The sequence below is a fragment of the Mustelus asterias genome, chromosome 9 (assembly GCF_964213995.1).
Source record: "Mustelus asterias chromosome 9, sMusAst1.hap1.1, whole genome shotgun sequence".
NCBI classification, from domain to species: domain Eukaryota; kingdom Metazoa; phylum Chordata; class Chondrichthyes; order Carcharhiniformes; family Triakidae; genus Mustelus; species Mustelus asterias.
Window position 1 is genome coordinate 108,676,441 of NC_135809.1, and position 13,895 is coordinate 108,690,335.

A 13,895-nucleotide genomic window follows, 5' to 3' on the forward strand; every position below is an offset into this window, starting at 1 on the left:
TGTTCCTCGGTATCTGCTGCCCTTGTGCTTCTAGATGGTAAGGGTCATGGGTTTTGAAGGTGCTGTCAGATGAGCCTTGGCGAGTTCCTGCAGTGCATCTTGTAGATGGCACACACTGCTGCCACTGTTCGTCAGTGGTGGAGGAACTGAATGTTTGTGGAAGGGGTACCAATCAAGCAGATAGTTTTATCCTGGATGGTATTCAGTTTCTTAAATGTTGAAGCTGCACTTATCCAGGCAAGTGGAGAGTGTTCTATCACACCCCTAGCTTGTAGACAGGCTTTGTGGAGTCTGGAGGTGAGTTAATTGCTGAAAGCTTCCTTTTCTCTGACCTGCTCTTGTAACCACTGACTCACCACCGTCCCTTTTACTTGTGGGTCTGTGGCATTATTTTCCCTTCCTTCCCATTGTCACTTTTACTGGGTTTTGGCACTGTGTCCTGTGTCTCACTCAACCTTGTAACAGCACAACCCAAGTCAACAGGCACACAAACGTGATTTTGAAACAGACTTTATTAAAAACAAGTTACATATTTAATGCAGTTATGGAGTCACATTTAGTCCATTAGGATGTGGACAGGATTTGGATAGAAATACTGTACATCTTTACTAAGTAAAAAGATAAACATAATTTTGACATACATTTGGTTCTTAAGAGCTGAAGGCAATGTACATCAGTCAAGCCAACATCTTTGCTCCCCACTGTTTCTTGTTCTGCTAACACTCACACGTAACAGTCACAGAATCAAGTAGTGATAATCACAATTGCTCCAATAGTGTGACATCCCCTCACCTACACTGGTCATTTGCAAAAAATGTCAGTCTCCCACTTAAGCAATGACCTGCAAAGAATTTATCATATAATCTCTGCAAATATTAATTTTCAATGATAGCATGATTAATACAGAAAGGCAGTTTGTCATATTAAGGCTAAAATTTAGTTTCTCTCAGAGTCCTAAATTCAACCTATTGTAATGAAAATAAAGTTTTCAGTTTCACCATTCAGCTGTTCTGGAGGAGCTTCTGTTGTCCTTCCCTATCCATTTGAAACCTTTTGTCACATTCAATCCAATATCTTGCAACTGTCAACTATTAATTTTAAATTGGTTATTTTTAAAGCCTCCATTAAATGTGACTATTTGGAATTTTAAAATACAAGGACAAAGTATTAGGTATTTACATTAAAAAAGCAGCATTTCATTTTTGCCAAAAGAGTGAAGTATGATGAGGAATTATTTGTTCACACATTCAGTTAGAACAGTTGAGCAAGGTACATGGACATTTCATTTTAAAACAGGCGGTATTTGTAAAACAAAAAGGTTCACTATTTCTCCTGTTGATAGATAAACTTCAAGGTTGTGCTCTTTCAATGGAATGAATATTTTTCTTTGTTTTTGGTTAGGCAACTTAAGTTGATTTTAAACAGAGGAAACTGCACTGTGCCACAGTGGCATTTGGATCGTTAGAAACCACAGCCCTCAGATGTATCTATTTATATGAATGACAAGTGACGCATGCCCTTTTTATAATGCAATTTGAGCTGTATTAAATGCAACATCTCAGTTTTTAGATACAGGGGTGAGGGAGGGCTCTGGGGTGGGAGGAGAGCTGCAGACTTCTAACATTAGTACAGCTAAGAGGCATTTTACATAGTTATCTATTAGGTCAACCCTAGCTCAGCACAACATTGTAAAAGACAGAACACTACATGGTCGGTTTGTGCAAATTCATCTTATTCAGAGGTACCCATGGTTACATAGGGTTACATAGCAAGCTTGCAGGAACAATGATTCTGCAGATTGCTGTGAAGGCTCCTAACCTGCCAGCATTGTACATGATTTGACTCTGCAGCAAATGAAGACATATTGATACGAATAAATACAAAGCCCTTCCAGTTTTCTGCAATGAACGATTCTGCATTTCCACAGCAGTGTAAGTGTTGCTAAAGGATTGCTGCACAACTTGGTGTGAACAGAGCATCTTGTACAGGACAATGGCAGAAGGACAGATTTTAAAGAAAAAGAATGTACAATAGCAAGTACAGTTTTAAGTGCCAGCTTCCCTGGAATTTTTGTATATCTTTACTGACTCTTCGAAACAAAGCACGCATACCTTTAATTTAAAAATCATTAGAGCAAGTGTTTCAATTGCACTTCTGTAGCTGACTAATCATCCTGTGGCTATTTGTAGTGGTGGAAGCTGCTGAATACAGCCCTAAAAGATAGTCAACTAATTGATGTGCCAAGTATTGGTGAAAAAAAAAAGGAATTTAATTTTCTGTGAAATTGCCACTTTTTGCTTCTTCGTCAATGAAGAATTTCAGTAGAAATAATATCACATATCCACCAGGAGTGAGACACTTGCATTCATCTTTGATATGTCTTTTCAATTATAACCATTCAGTTTTATATTTTAAAAGCTTTAAGCACTTAATTTATCTGGTTATGTTTTATTTTTCTGCACTTGAGACAATGCCCTTTGCTGTAATAGAAATGTTTGAAAGCAACTTCTAAAAAATACATTTGAGATACATTTCATTGAATCACCAAAACTTTTGAAATGTTGCTAGCAGTAATACTTAAATAAGTGACTCTGAAGCCACAATATCCTTCAACTCAGACTTTGGACTTTTACTAAAAGTATGATAGAACAAGATTTAGATAAATTCATTGTTTTTACCCTAACAATTAGTCATCACACCGTTCTGGATTGTTTTACATGTTTCACAACAAAGATTTAATGATCTGCATGTGAATTGGTGGGTAGTTGTGCAATCTTTCTATGCACACATTTTATGCATGCGCCTGCACTTGCATGCACTCATGTCTGCTCGCAGTGGTTATTAGTTCTGGGTCTTCTCCAATGACACATTTGCCCTGGAGACTGCCACTATCACAAATGAACAGTGTCCCTTACACAGGTCACAGCAAAGTGGTGTGGCTGTGTACAAACTGAAGAAAACCTGCTTTAACTTCCAGATTACAAACTAAAGTACAGAATTAGTGTTTACAGAAATAGCATCTTCATAATTTGAATCTTCATTCTACATGTCTACTACACAAATAACCCAAGGAGGCATGATCATTTGCAACCATTCAGTTCCACTTGAAGCAGTCCAGTAATGTGCGATTGTGGCAATTAATGCCTTAGTGGCTAATTTTGTTTGTGCTGTTCCCTAGGAAAAGCTATGCGCTTTTGAGTAAGTCAGTGAACTTCGCACCTTTGATATTAAGAGTTTACAGCTGTGATAGAGGAAGGCACCATTTCTTGCTAACAATCAGTGAAGTGCTTCAGTATTTTGTTTTTGGCACACACAATTTCCCACCATCCTTTAATCTTGAAATATTCAAAAATAGATATAAAATGAAGGTGACACCAAGTGCATGCAACCATTTTTTTTTGTTGATTTATCAAATAGATTGGTCCACTGGTAATGTGCATCAGCTGGAAGTTGCTGTTTGTCCACAGTTAACTTTTTCTTTTCAAGTAAAAAAAAATGCAGGAGTTCATGTTAGGTTTTTCTTTGCTACATGTTCCACTTCCAAACAATGTTTGAGGGCTGGGTGTTACACACTGGATGCAGCAGTTAGTTTGTACCAGTTAATGGTTTCCTTGCTCAAATCAAACTCTTTCAGATTTAACGTGAGACCACCCAGGTAAACATTTTCTCTCAATGACTCTGCGCTTAAAACACTCAGCTGCAACTCCCTCTGTTCAAGTAATTCTTTACTGTATCCACTGTACACCAACTAAAAGGGGAAAGAGAAAAAGAAAACACGTTATGGAATTGCACATGTCAAGAACTCCTTAATGTCTTCACCTCTGTGTCCAGCAACTAACACCATGTTTGCTGCTCCTGAATGTTACAAATGAACTGAAGGATGTTGCAAGATGACTTGAGAAATTTTAGCAATGTATACAGCTCTTTCCTTATGTAGGACACTTATTAGGACAGTTAGTCCAATGATCCGAATTGAACTGCAGGTCAACAAGCACACAAGATTATTTCACAAAGGCTATGTCCAACCCACAGCCTAGCACATAAATCACAGACTAGTTTTGTTGTAGCAGACCAATGCTATGTCGGATTCATGTTGAACCATAACATCTTTCCCCCTCCAATACCCTCTTTCTCTGGTCAAAGACTTTTAGGGCTCAAAAGATTTCCAGTTGCAAAGAGAGCATTAGGAACTATTCTCTTCAAGCTTTTCTAGGACCAATCACCTTACTTCTGTTGAGGTCTGGGACATAGGGTATTCAAGATGTCACTGGAGCCTATGACTGCCAAGATTTTCTTCAAAGAGTATAATGAGATTGTGGGGAATTTTATATTGAATCATTCATTTCCAAGTGAGTTGCTCGGAATACTTAGGCGACTGGTATTAACAAAAAAAAAATCTCGAAATAAAAAGTTGGTATCAGTAAAATTATGAAGCTATAGAACAATTGTAAAGTAAAATAGTTTACAAATGTCATTCTCACATTTGAGAATGAAACTTAAAAAAAAGGGATCCTATGAAGAAGAAACTGCCAAAAGGACTGGCTTGGGCAAAGTCAATGAGTTCAAATTAAGAATGCAACTGCCAATGGATTAGGACAAAGCAACAATCTTTGAAGAGAGAGAGACCTTGTTCAACTTGCAGGGAGTGGGAAATCAGCCAGAAAATTCAAGTTTTTAAGGCAATTAATTTATTCCCCTAAAGCATCATCACCACAGAAATCAGCAATTTCAGCCCGCACTATATCCAAATCCGCTGACTTTGGACAGCAAATCACACTACCTGCAATATGCACAGATATCCACAAGGTGGTACCTCACACCATGTCGCTTGCCTAGATTGTGATATTTGCACTGGCATTTCCAAACAGATTAAAAAGTAAACTTTCTTAAAAGGGACACAAGTTTATAAGCTCAAAATTGAAACTACAGAAATACCAGTATACAAAGTCTCACCATTTCATTGTAAGTTGGGTTTTGAGTTTTCCTTGACACCTTGGTTTTATGCTTGGTTACCTTGTGTGGATCAGGAAGCAAATAGGTTTTTACATAAGGGTTTGGATCTGCTCCATCTTCAGTTACCTGAAGTCAAAAATAGGAAATACACTAAACCAAAAGATGACACCATGCTAAATACTAAATGTTTTGTCAGTCACGTGCTTGTATAAAAAACTGCAAGATGAATGCTCATTAATGATATCTCACATTACATTCATTAACAAATACGTTAAAAGGCAGAAATACAGAGAAAAACAAGAATAATTGTGTCCAGTGGAGAAGTGAAGTAGAATAAAAGTGAGAGTCAATGCACACTAGAGTTGAGTGAATGGAGAGAAAGAGGGGGTATGTATGAGGAAAGGGAAATGAAAGGGTGCATATGGGGAGTTTAAAGGGCGAGAGCGAGACAGAGCCTGCACACGCTCTAATGTTATCTAATGGAATTCCTTGGCTGGGTTGGTGGCCGGGGGTATGGAATTCCTTGGCTGGGTTGGTGGCCGGGGGGGGGGGGGGGCGCCTCACAACCCATATGATTGACAAACAGTTTGCGCGCACTCTAACTCTAGCTGGAGGCTAATATTCAGCTCTGAGCATGACTGTTACTTACCAGGTCTTTGATGTGCATTACCATAATGAACAGTGTATTGTTTCGGTATGAAATAGATAGCTTAACCTCTCCTCCCACTTGACTGGTGTTATGGCTTGGCAGAACAATTTCTAGAGATACAAATGTAAAGAAAATGCAAATTATACATGGAAAAGACACCCACTGTAATACATACCAAAATGAAGGATCATGAAGCAGCATCTTTATCCAAAATTGTCTATTCGTAATCAAAGCTTAGACAGTCAAATTTTTAATTAAAAATCATTTGGTTTTGATTCGAAACAAAATTTCTCTGACTTGAAGATAGTTTTATCAGGCTTTTCTCAGCAACTCAAAATGAGCCACATCCAGGCTTGGAAATCTCCAAGTTATATCCCTTAACCTGTGCTCCAGTATCAAATCTCTGTTTTGTTTCCCTGCCTCCTAAACTATGTGTCCGAATTCTACAGAAGTGGTGAGGGAGACCGAGAAAAAAAATATTTGTATGAGGAAAGGGGGAAAAAAAAACCATGAATCCAGCTCCTGATGACCCGAGTCTTGGATTGTCCCCAGGTCGATACTGGAATAGAATAGGACTGGATTAGTAGCGTTGCCCAAGTAGGTTGTTCATATTCACTGCCAAACTGGCAAAATGCTTTTGAGCCCAAAGTGCTTTAGAGCCACCAGTACTCAATGAACCAGACCCCTAGCCTCTTCCTCCCTATTCCTTTCTGAACAGCAGGTATATAGCTCCTGGTAAGGTTGCAGTCCATCAGATACAATATTACATGCCAGGCAGCAGAGTTCCTACCTGAGCCTTGGAAGCAACTCATTTCCATTGTTTAGGATCACCATTTTGTTTCCTTTAGACTACACAAAAAAACTGCCAGAATGTCCCTTCAAATATGGTGTAAAGAAATTAAATTGATGGTTAAATAACTCCTTTAGCTTGAAAGTAGTGTCATTTTAACAATTTTGCTTTACTTTCTGCTCCCAACTCTTCCATGGGGCGGCACGGTAGCACAGTGGTTAGCACTGCTGCTTCACAGCGCCAGGGACCCGGGTTCGATTCCCAGCTTGGGTCACGGTCTGTGTGAAGTCTGCACGTTCTCCCCATATCTGCGTGGGTTTCCTCCAGGTGCTCCAGTTTCCCCCCACATTCTGAAAGATGTGCTGGTTAGGTGCATTGACCCGAACAGGTGCCTGACTGTGGCGACTAGGAGAATTTCACAGTAACTTCATTGTAATGTTAACGTAAGCCTTACTTGTGACTAATAAATAAACTTCGACTTCTGCCTGCTGTCAGAATTCAAGGGTATTGCAGTGCAAAGACGACCCTTGGAGATTGCTGATGAGTAGATTCATATGTGGGGGATTTCAAATCAATTCCAGGATCTTTGCAGGCTGCTTACATGGACATTCTTTGCAATTTTGTGAACAGTATCTAACAAGCTGTCATCTGGGTCAAAATCTTACAGGAATGTTAATGCACCAGCCCATCTTTGCAATTTAACCTTGCACGCAAGAGCAGAGCTTAATCCAGCTGCAGATTTATTTTTGCAAGTCTATCATATGACGGGATCCTTAGAAGTTGGGACCTCTGTACAGTTTGACAAGAACAAACCAGTGAGGGAATGTATCTAATGTAAAAATTAGAAGAGATCATGTCATGCTACCCACAATTTTCAGAACCGAAACCTGCATAAAGCCATCACATTACTAAGAACACTGTTGGTTGTAGCAATTTCTAGAGGTGTACAAAATAAGATTAGAAAACCACTGCACACGTGCCTTAACAAGTTAGAGGATTGCCAAGGTTAACAGAGTTTCTGTTGGAGAGTTCATTCAAGGAAATCTTAAGAGCATAAAAGCACGCAAGTGCATAAGATATCAAATAGGCTTTCAAAACACATCAAAAACGGTCAACAGGCTGCAACACATCTGTATGTGGCATAAAGTGCACCGCTTTTGTTTTTAAAATAAAAATGCACGTTGAGGCAAGTCACCATGCTCGAAGTTGTTAAACATTGCATCACCAAATCTTGATAGGTGGCACAACCACAACTAAACAAGAAAACAAGACACATTTGTCTTCTCAGCACAATAAAATGACATTTGCATTACCTGAGGGTTTGACTATTCCATCAATTCCTTCAGCCTTCTCATCTCGGCCCAGTGGGTGGAAGAAGGTATAGATGAGATCACACTGCGGACATTAATGTAAAATAAGTTTTTACATTTCAACTAAAAGCACTATACAAGGCACAGAACAAGAGACACAAAGCAGTGAGGGGGCATGTAAGAAAGCGAGTGCATAGAGCAAGAGACCCCTACGCAGAGAGAGATGCACACGTGGACAGTACATTTACAAGGACACAATTGCTTAATTTGCATTGTGTAAAAATCATCCCCCACCACAATGTTTGATGTTACCTTTCTATTCCTTGAATTCATTTCACCAGCCTCAGCCAGTTTGATTTAATCAACTTAGAACAGTACAGCACAGAACAGGCCCTTCGGCCCACGATGTTGTGCCGAGCTTTATCTGAAACCAAGATCAAGCTATCCCACTCCCTATCATCCTGGTGTGCTCCATGTGCCTATCCAATAACCGCTTAAATGTTCCTAAAGTGTCTGACTCCACTATCACTGCAGGTAGTCCATTCCACACCCCAACCACTCTCTGCGTAAAGAACCTACCTCTGATATCCTTCCTGTATCTCCCACCACGAACCCTATAGTTATGCCCCCTTGTAATAGCTCCATCCACCCGAGGAAATAGTCTTTGAACGTTCACTATCTATCCCCTTCATCATTTTATAAACCTCTATTAAGTCTCCCCTCAGCCTCCTCCGCTCCAGAGAGAACAGCCCTAGCTCCCTCAACCTTTCCTCATAAGACCTACCCTCCAAACCAGGCAGCATCCTGGTAAATCTCCTCTGCACTCTTTCCAGCGCTTCCACATCCTTCTTATAGTGAGGTGACCAGAACTGCACACAATATTCCAAATGTGGTCTCACCAAGGTCCTTGGTCAATATGCAAGAGCAGGCTGACTGATCTGAGGTAGTTCAGCAATGTCATGCAGGGAGTTGCGGGAGAACACGGATAGCCTCATATTTCATAGCAACAGCTTGGTGTATGTTGGAGTTAGATAAAGAAAACTGTTCAAGTCGCTCATTTATTTCACAGGCCCCAACATAGGACAAGATTTGTGACCTGAACTGTCTTAACTTTGTCCCCAAATCTTACCTCAGCTACCTCAGTTGAGCCATTCATCAGACACTGCACATAATTGTTGAGCTCCACCTTCCGCTTGGAGGCCACATCCTTAATGTGTGTTCGTCCAAGGACCACTTTATTTGGAAAGCTGGAAGAACAAAAGGCTCATCTAAATTGCCACGAACAACAAAGAGTTCATCATAAGTTAAAGAGCATTTTTCTTAAAAGTATAACCTACCCTGGAAGTTTCCACAGGGGGAAGAGGATGCCCAGTTTGTTGTGCAGCTCCTGGAATTCATCAAACGTTCTGAAGATAAATGCGGGAGCAATCTGCCCTTCCCGTAATAGCCTCACCACATATATCTGTATAATACAAAGGACAGCCATTACGTATTTCACAATTAAACCTGTGCAAAACTATTTCTTGCTTGATCAGTCATTTCCTAAAAGGATTGCAGCGGGATCTTGATCAAACGGGCCAGTGGGTTGACGAATGGCAGATGGATTTTAATTTAGATAAATGCTAAGTGATGCATTTTGATAGATCGAACCAGGGCAGGACTTACTCAGTTTAATGGTAAGGCATTGGGGAATGTTATCGAACAAAGAGACATAGGGGTACATGTTCATAGCTCCTTGAAAGTGGAGTCACAGGTGGACAGAGTAGTGAAGAAGGCTTTCAGCATGCTTTGTTTCATTGGTCAGAACATTGAGTACAGGAGTTGAGTTGTCTTGTTGAAGTTGTACAAGACAATGGTAAGGCCACACTTGGATCACCCTATTGTAGAAAGGATATTATTAAACTAGAAAGAGTGCAGAAAAGATTTACTGGGATGCTACTGGTATGCTGATGGTTTGAGTTATAAGGAGAGGCTGGATAGACTGAGGCTTTTTTCTCTGGAGCGTAGGAGGCTGATGAGTGACCTTATGGAGGTCTATAAAATAATGAGAGGCATAGATCAGCTAGACAGTCAATATCTTTTCCCAAAGGTAAGGGAGTCTAAAACTAGAGGGTATAGGTTTAAGAGGGGACAGATACAAAGGGTCTAGAGGGGAAATTTTTTCACAGAGGGTAGTAAGTGTCTGGAACAAGCTGCCAGAGGTAGTAGTAGAGGTAGGTAAAATTTTGTCTTTTAAAAAGCGTTTAGACAGTTACATGGGCAAGATGGCTATAGAGGCATTTGGACCAAATGTGGGCAATTGGGACTAGCTTAGTGGTTAAAAACAAAGGGGCGGCATGGACAAGCTGGGCTGAAGGGCCTGTTTCCATGTTGTAAACCTCTATGACTCTATGACTATGTATCAACTGTGGCTCAGTTGGTAGCTCTCCCCCAAGTGAGAAGGTTCCAATTTCAAGCCCCACTCAAGGGCTAGAGTACAAAAATCTAGGTTGACACCCCAGTGCAATTCTGAGGGAATGCTGCTTTGTTGGAGGTGCTGCGTTTTGGGTAAGGCCCTATCTGTTTGGATGAACGTAAAATATCCCACAACACTATTTTGAAGATGATCAGTGGGAAGCGTCTCTGGCCATACTTAACTCTCAATCAACGTCACAAAAGTAGATTATCTGGTTGTGGGAACTTAGAGTCAGAGGTTTACAGCATGTCCAACTTGTCCATGCCGCCCTTTTTTAAAAAAAAACCCCCAAGCTAATCCCAATTGCCTGCATTTGGCCCATATCCCTCTCTACCCATCTGACCCATGTAACAGTTCTAAACGCTTTTTAAAAGACAAAATTGTACCCGCCTCTACTACGACCTCTGGCAGCTTGTCCCAGACACTTGCCACAGAAAGAAACAACTGCCCCTCTAGACCCTTTTGTATCTCTCCCATCTCACCGTAAACCCATGCCCTCTAGTTTTAGACTCCCCTACCTTTGGGAAAAGATATTGACTATCTAGCTGATCTATGCCCCTCATTATTTTAGACCTCTATATGATCACTCCTCAGCCTTCTACGCTCCAGAGAAAAAGTCCCAGTCTATCCAGCCTCTCCTTATAACTCAAACTATCAAGTTCCAATAATATCCTAGTAAATCTTTTCTGCACTCTTTCTAGTTTAATAATATCCTTTCCAGAACTGTACACAATATTCCAAGTGTGGCCGTACCAATGTCTTGTACAACTTCAACAAGAGGTCCCAACTCCTGTATTCAATGTTCTGACCGATGAAACCAAGCATGCGGAATGCCTTCTTCACCACTCTGCCCACCTGTGACTCCACTTTCAAGGAGCTATGAACCAGTACCCCTAGGTCTCTTTTTGAGAGAGTTCTGTAACTCTCCCTAACGCCCTACCATTAACTGTGTAAGTCCTGCCCTGGTTCAATCTACTAAAATGCATCACCTCGCATTTATCTAAATTAAACTCCATCTGCTATTCGTCAGCCCACTGGCCCAATTGATCAAGATGCCATTGCAATCCGAGATAACCTTCTTCACTGTCCACTATGCCACCAATCTTGGTGTCATCTGCAAACCTACTAACCATGCCTCCTATATTCTCATCCAAATCATTAATATAAATGACAAATAACAGTGGACCCAGCACCGATCCTTGAGGCACACTGCTGGTCACAGATCTCGTTTGAAAAACAACCCTCTGGCTTCTGTCAAGAAGCCAATTTTGTATCCATTCAGCTACTTCACCCTGGATCCCGTGAGATTTAACCTTATGCAACAACCGACCATGCGGTACATTGTCAAAGGCCTTGCTAAAGTCCATGTGGACAACATCAACTGCACTGCCCTCATCTACCTTCTTGGTTACCCCTTCAAAAAACGGAATCAAATTTGAGAGACATGATTTTCCATTCACAAAGCCATACTGACTGTCCCTAATCAGTCCTTGCGTCTCTAAATGCCTGTAGATCCTGGCTCTCAAAATATCTTCCAACTTACCCATCACTGATGAGGCTCACTGGTCTGTAGTTCCCAGGCTTTTCCCTGCAGCCCTTTTTAAACAAAGGCACAACATTTGCCACTTTCCAATCTTCAGGCACCTCACCTGTGACTATCGATGATTCAAATATCTTTGCTCGGGGACCTGCAATTTCTTCCCTGTGCAAATTTGTTGCCATCTTTTCTACATTGCAACAGTGACTACATTTCAAAGTACTTCATTGGCTGTAAAGCATGTCATGATGTGTAGATGCCGGCATTGGACTGGGGTAAACACAGTAAGAAGTTTAACAACACCAGGTTAAAGTCCAACAGGTTTATTTGGTAGCAAAAGCCACACAAGCTTTCGGAGCTCTAAGCCCCTTCTTCAGGTGAGTAGGAATTCTGTTCACAAACAGAGCTCATAAAGACACAGACTCAATTTACATGAATAATGGTTGGAATGCGAATACTTACAACTAATCACGTCTTTAAGAAACAAAACAATGGGAGTGGAGAGAGCATCAAGACAGGCTAAAAAGATGTGCATTGTCTCCAGACAAGACAGCCAGTGAAACTCTGCAGGTCCACGCAACTGTGGGAGTTACAAATAGTGTGACATGAACCCAATATCCCGGTTGAGGCCGTCCTCGTGTGTGCGGAACTTGGCTATCAGTTTCTGCTCAGCGACTCTTGCAATCTATACTCTTGCAATTCGGCCAACGTTGTCTACCTGATACGCTGCAAGAAAGGATGTCCCAAGGCATGGTACATTGGGGAAACTATGCAGACGCTGCGACAACGGATGAATGAACACCGCTCGACAATCACCAGGCAAGACTGTTCTCTTCCTGTTGGGGAGCACTTCAGCGGTCACGGGCATTCGGCCTCTGATATTCGGGTAAGCGTTCTCCAAGGCGGCCTTTGCGACACACGACAGCGCAGAGTCGCTGAGCAGAAACTGATAGCCAAGTTTCGCACACACGAGGACGGCCTCAACCGGGATATTGGGTTCATGTCACACTATTTGTAACTCCCGCAGTTGCGTGGACCTGCAGAGTTTCACTGGCTGTCTTGTCTGGAGACAATACACATCTTTTTAGCCTGTCTTGATGCTCTCTCCACTCCCATTGTTTTGTTTCTTAAAGACTTGATTAGTTGTAAGTATTCGCATTCCAACCATTATTCATGTAAATTGAGTCTGTGTCTTTATAAGCTCTGTTTGTGAACAGAATTCCCACTCACCTGAAGAAGGGGCTTAGAGCTCCGAAAGCTTGTGTGGCTTTTGCTACCAAATAAACCTGTTGGACTTTAACCTTGTGTTGTTAAACTTCTTACTGTGTAAAGCATGTTGCAGCATTGGGTGGCTATGAAAGGCATTATATAAATACAAGCCTTTTAAAAAAATATAATGGAGAAGCTGGCTTGAAGTATCTACAGTAAGAAGTCTCAACACCAGGTTCAAGTCCAACAGGTTTATTTGGTAGCAAGCTTTCAGAGCGCTGCTCCTTCATCAGGTGAGTGGGAGTTCTGTTCACAAACAGGGCATATAAAGACACAAACTCAACCTAGCCAAATAGCAGTGTGTGTGTGTGAATCTAGGTAACTGAGAGGATAGTAAATGAACAAAATCAGTTTGTCTCTTAAACAAGTATCTACATGCGTTTTTCACAGTAAAGGGAGGCAACTTGAATCCACAACAGTCTTTCCTGTCCTTACAATGGAGAAGCTTTACATGTTTAGCTGCAGTATCTTCACTGCCAGTTTAGTCAGGTCAGCATTAAACATGAGCCTTTTCTGTTTTGCGCAGCATAACATAATGACACATTATTTATATAAAAATGGAGTTCCAGGTGCCACTTTTGGTTAAAACTCCAATTCATAATACCTGCAATGTTTAAAACAATTTAATTTGTAGATAGGTTTTTTGAAAGCATATTATTAGATATGAGATTCCTGGATCATTACTAAAGGAATACTCTTATCCAACAAATATACAGCCCTAAAAAAATTTCCGAACCATGGTTGCCTTCTTGCTCCTTCCCCAATCTCCCAGAGTTGTAAACTTGAATCTTCTTTTCGAAGTATGATGGACCATTTCTTAATGGCTCCAATCACTCAAGATTTTAAATGAAAAAAAGAATGTTGAATGCAGTGCCCAAGTGTGAAATGTGGGGACCCTTAACATGCTAGGTACTTGAGAGTTTCATTTTTAC

At 40.9% G+C, this 13,895-nt stretch overlaps 1 protein-coding gene across 1 annotated transcript in view; it reads right to left on the reverse strand.

Annotated features, from left to right (window-relative positions):
- Window positions 1-501: 501 nt before the first annotated feature.
- pik3c2a (phosphatidylinositol-4-phosphate 3-kinase, catalytic subunit type 2 alpha) overlaps window positions 502-13,895 on the reverse strand; it is a 120,788-nt gene continuing 107,394 nt past the window's right edge. The window contains exons 28-33 of the mRNA XM_078220761.1: window positions 9,040-9,164; window positions 8,832-8,949; window positions 7,706-7,787; window positions 5,603-5,712; window positions 4,954-5,079; window positions 502-3,748 (exon numbers count right to left, since the gene is read on the reverse strand). Coding sequence (XP_078076887.1) covers window positions 3,566-3,748; window positions 4,954-5,079; window positions 5,603-5,712; window positions 7,706-7,787; window positions 8,832-8,949; window positions 9,040-9,164 — 744 coding nt within the window. The 3' untranslated portion in view covers window positions 502-3,565. The remainder of the gene's footprint in view (window positions 3,749-4,953; window positions 5,080-5,602; window positions 5,713-7,705; window positions 7,788-8,831; window positions 8,950-9,039; window positions 9,165-13,895) is intronic.